We start from the raw sequence: 19,860 nt of genomic DNA, 5'->3' as shown, positions 1-19,860 counted from the left end.
AGATAATTGATTTACGTCACATACTATAAGCATAGGCTGCGTTCAGCCGACCTCCGCTAGCCTAGCAGTTCGCTCGTTTGGTAGCGGTTTTGATCGCAACGCCGCTTAGCGCTATCGAAGGGTCGGCTGGACAGCTCTTAGGGTGCCATTACATGGAGCGCGGAAACGCGGAAACGCGGAAAGAAAGTAACTAGATTCCGCGTTTCCGTCGCTTCTTTCTATCGCATTTGAGCGGAACAGCGGAAATCATGCGTGTTTTGTGTGCGTGTGTGCCAAGAAGTGCTAAACAATAAACATCAAGTATATAACTTTAACAGTTAATATCTCAAGCTTGAGATATTAAATACAAGATATTAAATACATATACAATTATATTTTATACAAGCTTGAGTAACTCATTGAAGATTGTTGATGACATTCTGAGATAGTTGAAGTATTTTTCGGGATCTGTCAATCTCATCTCTACAAGTAAATTGTTGCTGTCACCTTGTGCAAGTCTTCTTTCTTCGGTAAAAATAGGTCGTACCCATATTCTTCGATTCTTTTTGTCTTCCAATTTCTTGTAACGCAAGTACAAATAATACATTGAAGTCACTTTTTTCATTGTTATTTCTGCATGTCTCATCGGTTCATCTCTTGCTTGTATGAGAAACTTCATAATAATCATTAACATGATATTTGGATCCATGATATACTTTTAAAATAATTAATAAAATACACGAAGTACAAAATAACTTTTCCTTCCGAGATTTGTAATCGATAGAATATATATATATATATATATATATATTTGGAGTCTTTCGCACGTGCCACAACTAGCCTGCACTAGGAGTCACGGCTATAGAGCACTTATGCATTAGCGCTTGTTCTACCGAATAGTTTATAACAATTAAATCACTTTTCCAATTTCACGGAGAAATATCCACAATATTCTAAGCGGGATAGAATATATTATAAAAATACATAACCTATCTGAGGTATCTGCGTGCAACAGTACAGAGAAAAAGAACGAACATTTGACGCGTCCGTTCCGCGAGTTTGTTTCTCCTTATATTACATAGAGCACAATTTGCGCGGAAAAGCGGAACAGTATAGTGACAACCCTAAGAGCAAAAAGTCGACTTTAAGTCGACTTCAAGTCGACTTCTACCGAAACTGACTTGGCAGAGAAGTCGACATTTTTAAGGACGAAAGTCGACTTGAAGTCGACTTGAAGTCGGCGAATGTCGCAAAAACCACCGACTTAAAGTCGACTTCCCGTCATGATGAAAAGTCGACTTCCCGTCATGACGAAAAGTCGACTTTCCGCCAACTTTTAAAGTCGATAAAATAAACCGCCGCGTACGTCTGGAGGTCGGTTGTGTATCTTGAAACGAGGTAAAAATAACAAAAGTTAACAGATTTTATTAGATTTTGATAAATAAAATCGTAGATACGCTAATAAATTTTCTCACTTTTGTAATTTTTACCTCATTATTTCAAGATACACAATCGACCCCTTGCTGGAGGGCTAAAACTGATGCATTTCGATTTTTTTTCATATATAAAATAATTTAATTATCTAAAAAACTGTATAATTACAATCCTAATGTTTTATTCTTAATTACAAAGGCGGCCATATCTGTGCCACTTCTGCGTGCGCGGATTCCGGCAGCCACTTCTGGTAAGCTGACAATAACAGAACTAAAATTAAAACATTCCAGCGTTAATCGCGAAACAATATGCAAAATTAGCTATATAAATATATATCATATTATTATCATAATGTTGTAAATATATAATAATATTATTAATCTATTCGATGAATCAACGTGAAATCGAAAGGAGATAGAATAACGATTTACCTGGCCCATGACTTGGTGATGCTCCCAGGTGTCGTCAGCAGCGACGGGACAAATCGTTTCAGCTTAGGGCACACTTGACCCTCCAAGAAGAAATACGCTAACCACTTGACACCGTCCACGGATGCTCTATATCCATCGATGGTAGTGCCCATTCGGCCTTTCCGAATGTACCAGACACGCGGCAAATGATCTTCCCGGTTCATTGATTATATCTATAAATATCTTTATAAATAAGTAGGAAAAACATTATAAAGCAACAATTGTGATAAAAATACCTTGGCGGTGGATCAACCAATGGTTCACTAAGATGGCATAGCATGGGCGAATTTCGGCAATCATTCGGGTTCTATCACCGTGACACCTCGCATGTACATCTTATTCGTTTCGTACACCTCTTTATAAACCACCTATTCCGGACTGATTTTCCGTAGAACGCACGAAGAATGCATGAACACAGGTTCCTTCATTTCTGATGTTCTGAAAGATGATACAGAATGGAGAGGTCGCATTCAATAGGTCTTAATTATCGATGATAATTAATAACACACCATACCTAACCTGTAAGCATGTTTCCACTTGGCCTTATCCTGATCCTCTTTTACCTCGTCGGGCAAAACCTTTCTCGCGACTTGATCCGCCATACCTGCAAGAACTATCTGGCGTCTTATCGTGTCCTGTCTCGCGGCACGTATTCCTCGCACTCGCGTAAACTCTGGTCCACTCATCTGGTCCTCCAGCCTCCTCGAGATTCGCCGCCATATTGATGATGCATGACGCGCCGCTTGACTGTTTTCCGTCTTTTTATAAGTCGACTATTTAGAAGTCGACTTTTAGTCGACTTTCCGCCATTTTTATAAGTCGACTATTTAGAAGTCGACTTTAGTCGACTTTCCGCCATTTTTAGAAGTCGACTAGAAGTCGACTTATAAAAGTCGACTTGCCGTCGACTTTCCGTCAACTGTGCGCAGCATTAGGGCGCGCTCCCCGAACGCAGCCTATGAATACGGGCCTAGGTCTGTCGCAATGTTCACTCAATTCTTTTTTGTGGTTTGCGCCGATCCGTACTGCACATCGCCATTTTTTGGGGCGTGACCAATCAGAGGATTTTTGTATGCGTGGTACTCGTGCTCGTGTTAGTGCAAAAAGTGTAACACAGTGCAGCTGCGGAGAGCAGACTGTTTTTTTCTGTCACAGCGTGCGTTTTCTAACCTAAAAATCATGCGTTTTGTGCTATTTACATATGCTTCATGTAATGTATTTATGGCGTACTATTGTTATTAATGTATTAATAAATCAAAATAATAAAGAATAATGCTGAATCTCTTAAACAGGTAAAATTAGTCTATTAAAGTGATTTTGGAAATATATGAAATGCGTTGGGATATGTGCAATGTAAAACTGAATTTATGTCGAAATATTGCAAATGGATATATTTAATAATAAATAGTAATTCAATAACAATGTAAAGAACGATGAAGTTGCAGTCTCACATAATCTGTCATAATTTATATATTTCAATACCTTTCCTATGAATTAACTTTACTCGAGACAAAACTGATAAAACTATCTATTGATTTTCCAATTCAAAGTTTATTCAAAGTTCAAATGTACGTTAATTAATTCGATATATTAATATCAAATTAAACAATAAATAATATAAACAGTATAACAATATAAATAATGGAAATATTATGTCAATAAAGAATTATTTAAAACTTAAATATTATTCGTTAAACATAGGGCTTGAAAATTATGTATGTTTACTAATGTTTGAAAATATTGATATATATTTGTGAAATGCAGATGTACCTTTAGACAAATTTAACAATGAAATTTATATGTATATGTTTATTTGCTGTAGTTTATAAATCGTCTACTACTCATATAAAGTGATAAATTATGAAGGAGCCTACAACAAAACAATTACAGCGATTGGAAAAGAAGAAGGCAAAGATGGCAGCATTTTTGGAAATTGCAAGACTCAATGATAAAGATAAGGAAGCAAAAATGCAAGCTTTGAAACAGGTTTATATTTAGAGAATAACTTGAATGTGAATATTTGAAGAATAACTTGAAACAATGCTCTCGTAATTACCTTTACAAAATCATTTTTAGATAGTTGCCACTGATGGATCTAGCAATCCAAATGATAGTAACATGGCAGGAGACAATTCTACTCGTAAGCGATCTTGTGAGAAAAATTCAGATGTTACATGTTCGGAAATTTGTAAAGAGGAAAATGTCCCTGATGAGTCAGAATTACAGGATAATAATAAAAAACCCAGGTAACTGTCAATTTATCTTCTTCTACTTTTCTCTTAAGATGGCCCGGCCCCCCTACGAATGCGGTATGGCCACGTTTGTCGATTTATAAATAGTGTAATAGTGTATGAAATACACCAGACATAATATTGTTATACATATACGGGGTGTATCAGATTTTTTAGTAAACGCGAGGTGAGAAAAAATTGGGAAGAAATGTTAAGAGAGCCCTATATCTTATCCGAAGAATCGAATGATATTTTCGTAGAAGAAAGAAGGGACCAATACAAGCATTTTAAGTATAGGAATCATATGGGTCGACGACGCTTCGTTACGGTGCTATACGCGTTTAAAGTTTCACTACGGTGCGGAAAAACATTGGTATGTAACTTCAGGAGTCGATAGAGGACACAAATACAAGCATTTTGAACATATAAACCATGGGTCCTCGGCCCTTAGTTTCGGCGCTACACGCGTTTAAAGTTTCACTGCTGCGGCCTCACCTGCGTGCAACCCATGGTTGCTATGTTCACAATGCTTGTATTTGTGTCCTCTATCGCCTCCTGAAGTTACGTACCAAAGTTTTTCCGCACCGTAGTGAAACTTTAAACGCGTGTAGCACCGTAACGAAGCGTCGTTGACCCATGGTTCCTATACTTAAAATGCTTGTATTGGTTCCTTCTTTTATCACACAAATTTATGGCATTTAGTTTTTCGTCACCCTGTATATATATCGTATATACTATATATACATATAACCCATATATGTATAGATTAAGTGATAGCAAGCAATATGCGAATTTGAAGGAAGAACTTAGAAAACGTAAAAAGAGGCTTCAAGCAATTCCAAGACTCACTCTCAAAGCAGTCGGCGAGAATGCTACTCTGGATATTCGAAATATGGAAAAGAGGATACCGATATTTCTTAGCGATATACAGCATCTTCTGTTATATTCACTGCTCGGGCATCATTCGCCCTACTTACCAGCGAGATGGTGTCAACTTGAGAAGTATAACAAAGTAATATTTGACTAATGTAGCATCAAACAGTACTTTATTCTAAAAATAGATTTAAATTATGATATTCAAAGAAAACCAAATTTTTTCAAAGATAAGCCACACCGTCGTCTTCGTGCTTGAAGGTTTGTCTTCATATCATTACGTGGCTTATGAGAGCATGTTCCCACATATAGTAAGTAACTTAAAGCACCGTTTAGAAGTGATAACGCCTACTGTTTATGGAGCGTCCATAACCGAAGAGCTCGCAGCTGTTCCTTTAACAGGAACTCAAAGCGATAAACTAATTAAACGTATGTTATGTAAAAGTAAAATATATTTGATATATTTTCCATTAAAATAAATACTTTTAAGTACAAAATAAAATATTCTAGTTGAACATTAGAATATATATTCAAAAAATACAGCAATATAAGATTATATAATATATTAATTTCTAATATCAATAAAAAATTTTATATATTGTGATGACAATGGAAGACAATTGTTCGTTTTTAGAATATGGCTCCTTAGAAACTGCTTTACAAACAAATGGAAATGTCATAAAATTGCTAAGAAGTGTCTTTCCAATGCATTCGATAAATAGCGACGAAAAATTTCCTACAAAAAACAGCTCCAACAGAACTTTACCACCGACAGATAAATTTTGTAGAACAAAACTGCTTTTGTCATTATGGCAGATGGTAGAGGAAAACTATCCCGTACCTCTAAAAGGAACATTAGCAGAAAGGCAAGATTTTGCCGTTACATACACATTAATTATGTTGTTGTAATAAAATCGTAATTAATCGAGTTAATATAATTCTAGATACGGCTCGTATATATTAACAAAAGATGTTTATAAAGAAGCCACATCGACATCGCCAATGTTCGGTTTGGATTGCGAAATGTGCTTAACAACAAGTGGTAATCTGGAACTTACTAGAATAAGTATTGTGGATGAGAGCATGAACGTGAGTACAGTTACATATTTGTGCGTTAGGTGATGGTATGCAAATAAAACGTTTCAATTACAGGTTATTTATGACAGTCTGGTGAAACCAGAGAATACGATAACGAATTATCTGACTCGGTACAGCGGTATTACTGAGGATATGCTAAATGATGTCACGGTTACATTGCACGACGTTCAGCAGACACTGAGGACATTACTTCCTCCGGACGCAATTCTTGTAGGACAAAGCTTGAATTCCGATTTACATACGTTAAAAATGATGCATCCTTACATCATCGATACCTCCGTAATATTCAATCTTACTGGGGACAGGTACTGTAAAATATCATAAATATCAATGTTAGTGAATATAAATGCATTTTAATTAATGTTCTGTTATCTGATACAGATATAGGAAAACAAAATTGCAGATTTTGGCACGTGAATTCCTCGGGGAAAGCATTCAAGACAGTAAAGCTGGGCATTGCTCGACAGAGGACTCAAAGGCTTCCATGAAATTGGTGAAGTTAAAATTATCGAACAGCGTGGATTACGGGGACGCCGTGTTGCTCGGTGATCGCAGCATGAAAGTCTTGAAAATGGAAACGGACAACGAGAAAACGAAGCGAGCATTGCAAAAGACAGAAATAAAGAAATATGCCACGTCGATATTTAGTCATATAACGAAAAATAAAGGCACAACCGCCGCCATCGTGGGTAACGATGAAGTGATGTCCGAATATTCCAAGTATTTAACGAACTCGTCTCTCAATGTCATGGACGACGAAAGTTTCGCGAAGGATGATCAAGTTAGTATGCAATTATAGACAATATTAAACGTTTCGATGATTTAAATGAAAATTTATCTATTAACCTTTAAACTGCCGGCATTTTTTCATTAAAAAATAGTGTCCTTTTTTCCAAAAAATTTATCTATATAAATAACATACACATTGCGCAGAATTTTGAAATTTGTTCAGAGCCACAAAAGTGGCTTTCTCAGCAGAGAACGGACGGTCAAATATAAAAAAAAAATTATTTTTTCAAAAATAGTGTATTTGGGAGCTTTCTGCTGATTCCAATTTTGAGCATAAATTTATAAAATTTAGAGCCTAAGAGCAGTATTGACTACATGAATGAGCTACATACACACATGCACAGTCACCGGCAATGAATCGTTCCGTGAGAGTGGGAGCGTTGTTCCCTCACCCTCACTAGACAATGTCTCGCTTCCCTTCTCGCGGAACGATTCATTGCCGGTCAGTGTATATATTAATCAGTGAGAAAATTTTCTTCGCCAGTGGATAAATAACAGTAATGAGGCTTTATTGACTATAACTGGCAATCTTTATTAATAAGTCACGACGCCGACGTTTCGACTCTAATTCGAGTCCTTTTTAAGAGTATAATCGTATAATGTTCTAACAAAGACTTTCGCTGGTCACGTGGTCACAACAGTGTGCCCGCACGTCAGATCTAAAGACTATAAAGAAACAGAATGGAATTTGTTTAAACTACATACAAATAACTACATGAGTTCATGGATTAAAAAGCAAAGAAAAATTAACTTACAAGCTTTGTGCGTTATGTGGTGATAAAACATGGTCAATTATTAAAATGTAAAATGTAAAATTGATTGTGTCAAGGAAGCACGTCTGCACGCCTCAGTTACAAGCAACACAATGAGCAATATTTAATAAACAATAATAGTTTATGACAAATAGAGTTAGGTAGCCCCTATTATTTTGTCATATATTGCTGTCAGATTCTCTGTGTCTTTTTGAAGGTTGATCGTATGATTGTGTTTTTTAATTAAAAACATCTCGGCGATTTCTCTTTTTAACGTGTTTTTCTTTATGTAAAATTTTTGTACCAGACCAATTAAAATCATGATTTAATTCAAGCCGATTGCTGACATAGTCATGGATGACTTAGAAACATTCTGCCTCAGCACTCTAAAATTTAAAATCTCCACATTCTTCAGATATGTTGACGATATATTTGCGATTATTCCAAGAACGAACATTGACGAAGTACTTAATTTGTTTAATAGCTATCACCCACGACTTAAATTTACCTATGAAATTGAAAATAATAATGAGCTGAATTTCTTAGACCCAACTGTCCTCAGAAATGGTAACACATTAATTACAAATTGGTATCAAAAACCAACTTTTTCTGGACGGTACATTAATTATTTCTCGAATCATCCTGAAAACTACAAAAGAAATGTAATTACTGGTCTGGTGGATCGTGCGGTCTTACTGTCTGATAAAAAGTTCCACAGGACTAACATTAAAATTGTAAAAGAAATTCTGGAAAACAATTGTTACCCGACACAAGTTATCAATAAGTGTATCAGTCAACGATTGAAAAAGATTAAATATCGCGAGGTCACACCTGATGCAAATGATAACACTGACGATAATATGAAAAATTTTATAACCATCCCTTACATAAAAAATTACAGCGAAAGTATCCGTAATATTTTAAACAACCGCGGCTTTGATGTCGTGTATACTGTACCTAAGCTCAATAATGTTATTAGAAGGGGAAAGGACAGACTGGACGAGATGAAACAGACGGAATTGGTTTATAAAATTGACTGTTTAGACTGCGTCGACTGCGACGCGACGTATATAGGACAAACGAAAAGACATCTCGAAACTCGAATTAAGGAACATAAGTCTGACATAAGGAAGCATGCCAGCAATCACTCCGTGATAAGCAAACATCGGCTTGAATTAAATCATGATTTTAATTGGTCTGGTACAAAAATTTTACACAAAGAAAAACACGTTAAAAAGAGAAATCGCCGAGATGTTTTTAATTAAAAAACACAATCATACGATCAACCTTCAAAAAGACACAGAGAATCTGACAGCAATATATGACAAAATAATAGGGGCTACCTAACTCTATTTGTCATAAACTATTATTGTTTATTAAATATTGCTCATTGTGTTGCTTGTAACTGAGGCGTGCAGATGTGCTTTCTTGACACAATCAATTTTACATTTTACATTTTAATAATTGACCATGTTTTATCACCACATAACGCACAAAGCTTGTAAGTTAATTTTTCTTTGCTTTTTAATCCATGAACTCATGTAGTTATTTGTATGTAGTTTAAACAAATTCCATTCTGTTTCTTTATAGTCTTTAGATCTGACGTGCGGGCACACTGTCGTGACCATGTGACTAGCGAAAGTCTTTGTTAGAACATTATACGATTATACACTTGAAAAGGACTCGAATTAGAGTCGAAACGTCGGCGTCGTGACTTATTAATAAAGATTGCCAGTTATAGTCAATAAAGCCTCATTACTGGTATATATTAATGCATTTATATTTATTAAATACACTAACTTATTAGCACACTCAAAAGCCACAAAAGTGGCTTTCCCAGCAGTCAAAAGGTTAACAAACTAAAACAAACTGAAAAGAACAAAAATGTTTTTAATTATATCTAATATCGATTTTTGATAATTGCAGGTACGTCTCGTGATAGCGGATAACAATAAACATGCCGTAGATCGAACCTCAGAAATCGTGTTGGAGCACGCTTTTGTACTGTGTCACGTGAAACTTAGGGAAGAACAATTAAAAGACGAACAGATAGAGGAAACATTTCGCGCTGTAAATAAATGGATTCATAGAGTTTGGCAATGTAGCGCGATAAATAGTCTCGCATGCGTGATATTCAGCGGGCAAAATAATACTGCAAACGGTTCTTGTTTCTTGAATATAAAGACAGAGGTATCGCCGAATATCATCATGCGAGCTTAAAGAAACGCTGAAATCACCGAACCATCTTGAGAACTGTATGAAGAAAATAAAATAATTTTGTTATCGGATACATAGCATCAAAGGAACCTACTTATATCTATGTATCGGTTTAAATAAATAACACACTTGTACAAATAACTTTTATTAATAGAAATATATTTTATAATCTTCACTTAGTTTGCATTTACACTTGTAGGACATGCTCATTTATGATGCATCTTAAAATACATCTTTTACTTATTAAATTTCAGCAAATGGAACACCTTATCACGTATACATATAAATACATTAAACGCGCGTTGTGCAGTGATACATACAGCTGAGAGATACAATTGCTCTCTTGGTAACCCTGGTATAGAATCGGTTTTTTTATTTTTTTTTATTTTTTTTTTTTTAAGAAATGTGTCGAACAGCGATAAAATTCATAAATATAAACATAACTTAATTTCATTAGAGTTTCATCATTTAAATTCAGAAAAATCTTAAAGTACATTACTTGTTCAGACAGCAAAGTTAAACTAACATATTTAGCACATATTACTGAAAAATCTGTTATTTGATAAAGTTCATTTTATCGCGATACATCATGTAGGCTGAAATTGGTTCTCGGTTATTTCTAGCAAGCATACGTCGCCTGAACGAAACTGCCGCGGTAGCCCCTGTCGGCGGTTGCTTTTTAGTCTTCTGCAAGTTTACTACACATAATTGCGTGCTACAATCAGAGTTACTCAACGTAAAGATATCATTGGCAGTCGTCATTTTCGATTTACCTGTCTTAACTGTCGACACAACTTGTTCCTCGTTTCGCGAGATTTTTCGTCTTTTCTTCGCTCTCAATGGCACATCCGTAAGATTCTCAATCACATCGTCTGATAGTCGCTTTAGGCCGCTTGACGATGGCAAAAACTTAGTCATTTCTTTCATTTCTTTTTTCGATTTTTTGGTAGGGACATTCACACGGACCACATTTTCGATATCCTCAGTTCGATCGCGTTTCTTCTTCGGCTTTAATTCTGTAGGAATGCACATCTTTGCAGTAGCTTTATCCAATTTTTTAGTAGTATGGACTACATTTTTTGATTTACTTGCATCCAATGTATCCTGTAGTAGTTTACGAGACAATAAGTTTTTATCGGACTTTAATTTCGAAACTGGAATCTGTACCGGCAAAGTATTCTTTTCCGTCCACAAAGTTTCGGTACTTTCCACTGCCTTTTGCTGTTTAGTTTTCTTCTTTAGCATATGCTTATCTGTAGGTAAACCTAACTTCAAACTACTTACAATTTTATTTTTCTTCTGCCGTGCCAATCCCGTTTTGTTCTCGCGAATATTTTTTCGAAGTATATTACCTTCGTTCACATTTTCATCCTTTTCAACTACGTTAATTTTCTTCTTCTTTTTCTTCTTTTCTTTTTCATTGATCTGATAGGCATCTTGGCGAGTATCGGCATCATCATATACAGTAGCTAATTGATTAAGGTTAATACAAGGTTTTTTCTTTGTGGAAATCTTTAATTCTACTATGTCTTCAGATAAGGCTTTTTCAGTAATATTTTTCTTCAATGCTTCTCCTTTCTTCTTCTTCTTCTCTTTCTCATTACTCTGATACGTATTTTTGCAGGTATCATCTTCGTTTACATTTTTATCCTCTTCAACTACGTTAATTTGTTTCTTTTTCTTCTTTTTTTCTTTTTCATTGATCTGATAGACATCTTGACGAGTATCATCCTCTATAATAACTAATTGACTAAACTTAGCACGTTTCTTTTTTTTAGGAATTTTTAATTCTACTGTATCTTCGGTTAAGACTTTTTCGGTGATGTATCCCTTTAGTGTTTCTTGTTTCTTCTTCTTTTTCTTTTCTCTCTCATTAATCAGACATATATCTTCACGAGTATTATCCTCTACAATAGGTAACTGAATAAGTTTAGCACGTTTCTTCTTTTTAGGAATCTTTAATTCTATTGCATCTTCAAATAAGGCTTCATCGACGACATTTTCCTTTGATGTATCTTGTATTTTCTTCTTTTTCTTTTTCTCACTAACTAATGCATCTTCGTGAATATCATCGTCTATAATAGTTAATTGAGTAAACTTGACAGGTTTCTTCTTTTTAGGAATTTTTAATTCTATTGCGCCTTCAGATACAGCTTCATCGACGATATTTTCCTTTGATGTGTCTTGTTTTTTCTTCTTTTTCTTTTTCTCACTAACTAATGCATCTTCGTGAATATCATTGTCTATAATAGTTAATTGAGTAAGCTTGACAGGATTCTTCTTTTTAGGAATCTTTAATTCTATTGCGCCTTCAGATACAGCTTCGACGGCGATATTTTCCCTTAATGTGTCTTGTTTCTTCTTCTTTTTCTTCCTTTTCTCACTAATATGACGTGCATCTTCGCGGATATTATCGTCTACAATAGTTAATTGAGTAGACTTAACAGGTTTCTTCTTTTTAAAAATCTTTAATTCTACAACGTCTTCAGATAAAGCTTTATCGGTGATGTTTTCCTTTGATGTGTCTTGTTTCTTCTTTTTCTCACTAATCTGACATGTATCTTCGTGGATATTATCGCCTACAATAGTTAATTGAGTAAGCTTGACAGGTTTCTTCTTTTTAGGAACATATTCTATTACGCCTTCAGACAAAGCTTCATTTGTAATATTTTCTTTTGATGTATCTCGTTTCTTATGCTTCTTTTGTTTCTTCTGATTACGTTTTCGTATGGCATCGTCACTAGATAGTATTATCAAATCATGTTCGTCCTTATTATTTTTCTCTTTTAATTTTATTTGTGCAATATCCTTCTTTTTCGTAGATAATGAGCTGGTTTCTATATTGGATTTTAATGTTGGCGCACTTTCATTCAATTTCTCTTTTCTAAGGTGCTTTATTGTTGGTGTTTCGGTATCGATAATATTCATTGTTTTGTGTAATTCTATCTTGGAAGATGTGGATTTCGAAAAACTTGTCCTCTCTAACAATTTCAATAAGTCAGGTGAAAAATCGCTATTTAACATCTTTTCTCCATCTCTCGAGGAATATTGTGGATCCAATTTCCTATCCTTTTTCATCGATGAAGAGCTTAAATTAGAGGCATTTGACAAATTAGTATCATTTTCCTTCACAAGAGATTTATTTTTCTTCTTCTTAATAGACAAATCTGAATTTGACGAATCTAGTAAAATATTTTTTTCATTTTTCTCCATAATTGATTTCTTCATTTTGATGTCTTGTTTCATTTTTGTGTCACTTTTACGAGATGATATATATTGGATGGAGTTGTTCTTACTTTTACCAGAGGTACTGGCGTATGAAGAAATAACCTCCATTCCGGCAAATTCGCTTTCTTCTGCATCTTCTTCGTTCGCTACATAATCCTTTCCCTGTATATCTTCATCTTCTTCATTTTCATCCTCCATATTTATTGATTCCGTATCAATATGTGCTTGTTTGTCTTCATCTTTCACTTCCTCTTCGTATGCAGCTTCATCATCCTCTTCTACATTTTCACTTTCATCATCATCTTTTATGTCGTGCATATCTTCATCATCTTTTTCTTTCTCCTCATCTTCTACATAATCTACATCATCATCATTAACTATAAAATCTGCAAGATCTGAATCATTGTCATCGGAATCTGAAAATTCTACTTCTGAAGCTCTGCATTCATCAGCAGGTACGTCCTCATCAGAAAACTTTTGTTTTGCTCCATCCAGATTGTATTCTCTATTAATATCAGAATCGCTGCTACTGTCATCAGTATCGTTATCGCTGTCTGCTTTTGTCATGCTAAATAGGCAACTGTAAAGATTTGCAATTCTACGTTCCTCACTGTTATCCGATCCCGTATTTGCTATCATTGAATAAGTTTTAGATCCACAACCTATAGCTGCTATGCTTATGTCACTATTATCGCTTTCATCATCATTCAAATGTATCGTTGTCTTGGTTTCTATTGGCTTTGATTCCTGATCGATAGAACGATTTAATGTATTTTCATCCTTTTTACTGTTGTCATCAGTTGATACGTTCTTTTTTTCAGTTTCCGTTGCATCATCATCTGCATCTTCATTACGTGATTTATTCGAAGAACGTTTTTCCTTGTTTAATTTTTTCCTAGCGTGTGTGTCTGTTTTATCAATTTCTTCTTCTGAATCATCTATTCGAGATTTGTTCGTAGAAATATTTTGCATAGACGTATCTTTCGAAGATTTATTTAATGATGTTCTTCCTTCTACCGATTTTCGTAAAGATGTATTTTTATTACTTATTAGCGAACTTCTATTTAATTTACTTACATCGTTTTCAACTTCCTTATCTGATTCATCGCTTGCTTTGGAAGATCGTCTTCTTGTTCTTGGCGACTGTTTTGATTTATTTAATCTAGAAATTGATTGATCATTAGTTCGATTTAAAGCTGTTTTGGGCTCGTTATTCGATTTATCAGCGGTGACTAAATTATCTTCATCTTCTGTACATCTAGAAGAATCCTGATCTATTTCGGATGTAAGTCTTCTCTTGGTTCTTGATTTTCTTGGGTTTTTAACTTGTTTCTCGTTTTCATCGCTATCAATATCCATCAGTTCTTCATCTACAACGTCCAATTTTTTGGTATTGTAACTCGCTTGCGCAGCGTCCAATCGGCTCTTCAATAACACAGTGTCATCAGAATCATATTCAAAGGGTTCTGCCTCTTTTGCCGCTTTTATAGTTTCAGCCGCTAACCATGCTCGTCTGTCCACCAAAATGAGATCACATTCAGTTTCATTGTCATTTTCCACCTTTCCCACTGATTGGGAGGTGGACTGGTCTGAAACAGTTTTAACATTATTTTTCTTCTTCCATTTGTCAGCGGGGATATCTTCGAATAAATCAATGCCTTCGATATCAGAAACATCACCAGCAATTTCTGTATTTTCTTGATTTTTTGGACTTGTTTCCATTTGTAAACTCTCCTTTTCTCTCTCTAGATCATCTAATACATCTGTACTCTTCCGCTTTAAGTTCCGTTTCACGATCTTTTCCGGCAAAATGTCTTTTGCATCTGTTTTCTCAGGTGATATATCGATTGTAGATTTTTTAGATGTCTCTATTATAACAGAAGACTGGTCATCTTGAATTACTACGTCGTTCGAGTCACGTGTGAAATTATTTATTTTCAGAGTAGTATTGGAAGATTTGGGTGTTAATTCCGTTACACATTTAAATAAATTTTTCTGTTTCTGTTTCTCTTCTGTAGAATCAAAATTGTCGGTTACTTTATCTTGAGTTACAGTAGTTCGGTCGTTAAAACTTTCATTAATTGGTGACGAAATCTGTAAATCTTCTGTTTGATCAAACTGTGCTACATTTGATGAAACCACGATTTCATCCCGACGCGGACTTTCTAATGTTAATTTTATTTCATTATCATCATCTGCAGCTAGCATAAAAGTAAAGATTTCTCTATTAAGATCTCTATGCTCTATCTGTGTTTTAGCTGGACTTATAGATAAACGCGATGTTTTATCTACTTTATCGGACTCGATTTTGTTAGAATTTTTATTATCTACAACAGTATATTCTTTTTTATCAATTTTATCCGTTTCATTGGACACCGCCGTTGCATCCTCATTAGTAGATGTACTTATATTTTCAACAGATATTTTATCTTGATTAATAACTTCGTCAACTAGTTTTGTACCGTCATGTTGTGACAAAATTGTTTTATTTGTAGCAGTGGAATTTAAAGATTCTCTAGAAATATCCATCTTTTCCTGAGAGTTATCGACAGTTTCTTTTGCTAAATCGTCATGTTTAATCGCAATTTCCGTTGATTCTCTCGAACGACGCTTCTTACTTAGTTCCTTTTTCGTAGATTTAGTTTCCTTTTCATCTGATTTATTCATAAAAGGCGAAGCATGAGATTTGATACAAGGTGATATCACGTTAAGCTGCATGCTCTTTTCTACTGACACATCGCTATTAATGTTCAGCATCTCATTTTCTTTGTCGCTTTTTTGCTCTTCAGTAGAAGTATTCAATAAGTTTTCGGCCACATTTTGTAAGACTTTACTCGATTTACATAAGTCGATTAGCGATCTTTCAATATCCGACAGATTATCTTCGATAATTATTGTTTTGTCTTCTTTCACGGAATTTCGACGGCCTGAAGAACTGGAGGAATAGGTAGAGACTTCGTTGTTTGTACCATTATCTGATGTTTTTTCAAGCTTGTATTGTCCTTCAGCTATCACAGACAAACAGACAAATGTAAATTACAAATTATCCTATGCTATTTCAAATGTTATAAATTTAAATAGTTACAATAAAAGATAGCAAATCTCTGAATTTGTCAAACGATTTCAAATGTAATAAATATATTTTTTAAGAAACAAACAAATATATATACATATATATAGGTATATATATAAAACATTAATTATGGGTAGATTTAAGGCATTTTTATTTTTACCGAGAGTATCCTGTGTATTCTTCAGTGTTGCTCTATCTATGTCTTCAGCTTCTGCTTCATTTTTTCTCTCTAACGATTGAAGTGTTTCGTCTTTTGACGAATCAGTTGAAGTTTCCATTTTCCCTAAAAAAAAAATCATAAAATTAATATAAAAATACAAATAGAATAAAATAGTTTATTTTCTTTTAGAATATTGACTTTAGTTTTTCATTTTGTTAATCTTACTATTGCTTCTTTCACTCACCATGGCTTTCATCTTCATCAATTTCTTCCTTACTTATACTTTGACGTTTTTTAATCTTTTGACTTTGCGGTAAACGTAATAATGCTTTGTCTGGCGAAGAATCAGAGTTTCCTGTACATATTTAATAAAATAGATATGTTGTCAATTTTAATCATCCAAGAAAATCATGTGTTAATTGTAATAGCATTAAGTATTAATAACATGAGTCATGATAATAGATAATAGCTTTAAGAAATTACCTGAATTCGTAATTTCATCAGCTTCAACTATCGTAGAATCCAATCGTACATAAGGTATACGATCCTCCAATTCAATTTGTTCTTTGGCCAAAGAACTTGACGGCAACATGGACGCTCGTTTACGTGTTTTAATTGGTGAATCAGATCGACTCTTATTTTGATCGAACAAAGATTCCGGCTCAGCAGAGCTAGCTCTTGTTTTACGCATGGTTCTAGCTGCTGGCAACGGTGACTGTGTCTCAGAGACAGCGCGCATGAGGCGACTGATAATTAAAACAATGGTTACAAATGTATCACAAATTAAATTAAATATAATATCGTATTAACGCATTAGCCAAACCTAGCTGCTCGAGTGTTAACTCTGGTAGGTGTGCCTGGAGCACCTGAACTCTGCCTTGTTCGTTTTCCAGGTGTTCGCGGGATATCGACATCTATCTCACTAATGTCTGAGGAAATAGAAAGTTTTCTAGTACGTGGCTTCTTCATTGTATCCGAGACGGTGGAATCCATAGTCGCTGTTCGCGCTCTAGTACTCCGGATTGTTTGGCTATTGCTGATACTACTGCTATCACTTTCAGAATCTGGCGAATATTTATTCTGCTTTATCCTGCTGCTGCGGCGTAACGGAGAACTCACAGACTGTACAGTAAACATTCGAGTCTGCATACGACCAGCAGCTACAACACACAAAATCACAAAAAACTAAACTAATCAAACTAAAACACTACAAAGTGAAAGCGTTATAAGATTCCAAGATTATAAGATTGAAACAAAGAAAATAATACGTAATCTTGAATTTTGGCAGTATTTTATATATTTATACATTTACACAAATAACTAAGAGAATAATGTCCTGGATTTTGGTTTTTTTTTATTGTATAATATAAATATACATATTAACTTATACCTATATATTTAAATATATAATTAAGTTTACCTAAATAAATAAATAAAACATAGATAACATACAAACGATTACGTGAAATCGTTGTGATCAAACATGATACAAAAACCGAAAAAAATTCCCCCCCCCCCCCCAGTAGATTACTGCGTCGAAAAAGGTAAATTTTAAAAAGGTTGGAAAGAAAACTTATACTCTCGAGGTTTATTCAAATTAATACGCATAAGTCACAGATTGAAACCGTTAACGGAAGAAAACCTGGAGAATCACGTTGTCGGAAACCGTCCTCGAATCAGCGAGAACATTCTAGTGAGAACATAGCAGCAATCCCGGGAAAAAGACACGGAAACCAAAAGAAAAAAAGAACGAAAGAAAGATCGCGACACGTTTGCACTGCATTTGTGCAATCAACGAAAAATTGCAAACGCACAAACTCTCGAGAAAACGCCGAGACGACCGATTGTAACCGGCCGGCGCCTTTTTGCGCCTCGTGCGCATGCAGATCAAAAGGAAAAAAAACCCAGGCGATACGAACCTGCCTTCGACTCGAAATCATCGTCCGAATCTTTCACGGAACGTGGCATCCTCGCGGTCCTTCAAATCATATACGCTGTACGAGAAACGGAATAATGTCTTGAAAAAAAAAGAACGGTGCGGGAGAAAGGTTACCGAAAGACCACGTGTTGTCACTTCAATATGAATTTGAACTTTACGGCTCAACAACTCTCCAAACAGCAACGGAAAGCGCCGACCATAGACGTGATATAATTAAGATGAGCATGAGGCGCGAGATATGGACAAATGCTAAGACTCCATAGACGCGGAAACGCCGTGCGGCAGAGTGCGTTGACCAATCAGAAGGCTGCCGCAAGTCGCCTCCGGCAAAATCAAAATTTGTTGATTGGTCAACGCACTCTGCCGCACGGCATTGCCGCGTCTATGGAGTCTTATGGCTTCTGCACACAGGACGCGGAAACGCTTGCCGCGCGGCAAGAGGCGACGCGGTAGCCAGTCAACGTGTTGCTTTTCCGTAAGAACCAAAAGTTTATTGGCTATCGCGTCGCTTCTTGCCGCGCGGCAAGAAGCGTCGCGGTAGCCAATCAACGTGTTGTTTTTCCGTAAGAACCAAAAGTTTATTGGCTACCGCGTCGCTTCTTGCCGCGCGGCAAGTCTTTCCGCGTCCTGTGTGCAGAAGCCATTAGCAAAAGAGTTCCGAAATGTGCTGATAGTGCAGAAACAATTTATATCCATATTGGCTTCTGCACACAGGGCGCGGAAACGCTTGCCGCGCGGCAAGAAGCGACGCGGTAGCCAATCAACGTGTTGCTTTTCCGTAAAGCTATATTCACACAAACTTGCATAAGCCCATAAACATAAGCATAAAGGCCATCGCACACAAAATGCATAGCTTAGCATAAGCGTAGCATAAGACCGCTGGACCAATGAGCATCTTATGTAAATCAATATGGCGACTTTATGCTGGATGCTCATTGGTTTAGCGGTCTTATGTTACGCTTATGCTAAGCTATGCAATTTTGTGTGCGATGGCCTTAATGGCGTTTTCGATTTGCTACTCGACCCGACTCGGGTCGCATCAATGGACGTGGAATACATACACAGATATGTATGTATTCCACGTCAATGACCGCTGTTACACGCCGCCCTTAATCGGGTTTAATAACATCGGTAGTTCTTAAGCCTTGTGTACACGATACTAGAAATCGGTCCGAGTTTCGGTTTAAGCCAATGAAACTGCAGCTTTTCTGTAAAGCCTTGTGTACACGATACTAGAAATCGGTCCGAGTTTCGGTTTAAGCCAATGAAACTGCTGCTTTTCTGTAAGAGCTGCAAGTTGATTGGCTTAAACCGAAACTCGGACCAATTTCTAGTATCGTGTACACAAGGCTTAAGAGCTGCAAATTGATTGGCTTAAGCCTTGTGTACACGATACTAGAAATCGGTCCGAGTTTCGGTTTAAGCCAATCAACTTGCAGCCCTTACAGAAAAGCAGCAGTTTCATTGGCTTAAACCGAAACTCGGACCGATTTCTAGTATCGTGTACACAAGGCTTTAAACCGAAACTTGGACCGATTTCTAGTATCGTGTACACAAGGCTTTAGGCCGGTATTCATAGGCTGCGTTCGGAAACGTCACCCGAGTGCACACGAGTAT

The 19,860-nt window shown here is 35.8% G+C and overlaps 2 protein-coding genes and 1 long non-coding RNA gene across 11 annotated transcripts; 1 reads left to right on the top strand and 2 right to left on the bottom strand.

Annotated features, from left to right (window-relative positions):
* Window positions 1-215: 215 nt before the first annotated feature.
* On the top strand, window positions 216-10,018 carry Rexo5 (RNA exonuclease 5). 5 transcript variants are annotated; one of them, XM_071718736.1, is made up of 11 exons: window positions 216-509; window positions 1,612-1,663; window positions 3,706-3,869; window positions 3,960-4,129; window positions 4,880-5,126; window positions 5,218-5,416; window positions 5,622-5,853; window positions 5,932-6,076; window positions 6,140-6,390; window positions 6,467-6,866; window positions 9,553-10,018. In XM_071718736.1, exons 3-11 carry the CDS (start codon window positions 3,744-3,746, stop codon window positions 9,844-9,846), a joined length of 2,064 nt encoding a protein of 687 aa, XP_071574837.1. In that variant the 5' UTR covers window positions 216-509; window positions 1,612-1,663; window positions 3,706-3,743; the 3' UTR covers window positions 9,847-10,018. The 5 variants fall into 5 exon arrangements, with proteins under 5 accessions (XP_071574837.1, XP_071574838.1, XP_071574839.1 ...); XM_071718737.1 differs by lacking the exon at window positions 1,612-1,663; XM_071718738.1 differs by lacking the exons at window positions 216-509; window positions 1,612-1,663 and adding an exon at window positions 2,838-3,175 and having other exon boundaries at window positions 4,914-5,116; window positions 5,198-5,416.
* LOC139780203 (uncharacterized) lies at window positions 1,442-2,678 on the bottom strand. Of its 2 annotated transcripts, none has more exons than XR_011720175.1 (4): window positions 2,398-2,678; window positions 2,120-2,321; window positions 1,845-2,056; window positions 1,442-1,683 (listed from the first exon to the last, which is right to left on the bottom strand). It is a non-coding gene; the product is annotated as an uncharacterized lncRNA (long non-coding RNA). The 2 variants fall into 2 exon arrangements; XR_011720176.1 differs by having other exon boundaries at window positions 1,442-1,668.
* LOC139780199 (uncharacterized) lies at window positions 9,973-18,428 on the bottom strand. Of its 4 annotated transcripts, none has more exons than XM_071718733.1 (7): window positions 18,224-18,428; window positions 17,128-17,464; window positions 16,788-17,050; window positions 16,549-16,659; window positions 16,305-16,427; window positions 10,617-16,079; window positions 9,973-10,541 (listed from the first exon to the last, which is right to left on the bottom strand). In XM_071718733.1, the coding sequence occupies exons 1-7, from the start codon at window positions 18,270-18,272 to the stop codon at window positions 10,399-10,401; spliced, it is 6,489 nt and encodes a 2,162-aa protein (XP_071574834.1). In that variant the 5' UTR covers window positions 18,273-18,428; the 3' UTR covers window positions 9,973-10,398. The 4 variants fall into 4 exon arrangements, with proteins under 4 accessions (XP_071574834.1, XP_071574832.1, XP_071574833.1 ...); XM_071718734.1 differs by having other exon boundaries at window positions 10,391-10,530; XM_071718731.1 differs by having other exon boundaries at window positions 9,973-16,079.
* Window positions 18,429-19,860: the final 1,432 nt, after the last annotated feature.

This window comes from Temnothorax nylanderi, unplaced genomic scaffold (genome assembly GCF_030848795.1).
Source record: "Temnothorax nylanderi isolate EJ_2023f unplaced genomic scaffold, tnyl_v1.0 TNYL_tig0266_pilon, whole genome shotgun sequence".
NCBI classification, from domain to species: Eukaryota; Metazoa; Arthropoda; class Insecta; order Hymenoptera; family Formicidae; genus Temnothorax; species Temnothorax nylanderi.
The sequence above is the reverse complement of the archived record's forward strand: the minus strand, read 5'-3'. Positions and strand labels throughout refer to the sequence as shown.

Bases quoted from the DNA above. Each gene is read 5' to 3' on its own strand.
- Rexo5 (XM_071718737.1), top strand. From the start codon at position 3,744: ATGAAGGAGCCTACAACAAAACAATTACAGCGATTGGAAAAGAAGAAG. The intron at 3,870-3,959 runs GTTTATATTTAG...AATCATTTTTAG, and splicing joins AAATGCAAGCTTTGAAACAG to ATAGTTGCCACTGATGGATC. The intron at 5,127-5,217 runs GTAATATTTGAC...ATTTTTTCAAAG, and splicing joins AACTTGAGAAGTATAACAAA to ATAAGCCACACCGTCGTCTT.
- LOC139780199 (XM_071718731.1), bottom strand. From the start codon at position 18,272: ATGCCACGTTCCGTGAAAGATTCGGACGATGATTTCGAGTCGAAGGCA. The intron at 17,465-18,223 runs GTTCGTATCGCC...TGTGTGTTGTAG, and splicing joins TGATTTCGAGTCGAAGGCAG to CTGCTGGTCGTATGCAGACT. The intron at 17,051-17,127 runs GTTTGGCTAATG...TTTAATTATCAG, and splicing joins GTTAACACTCGAGCAGCTAG to TCGCCTCATGCGCGCTGTCT.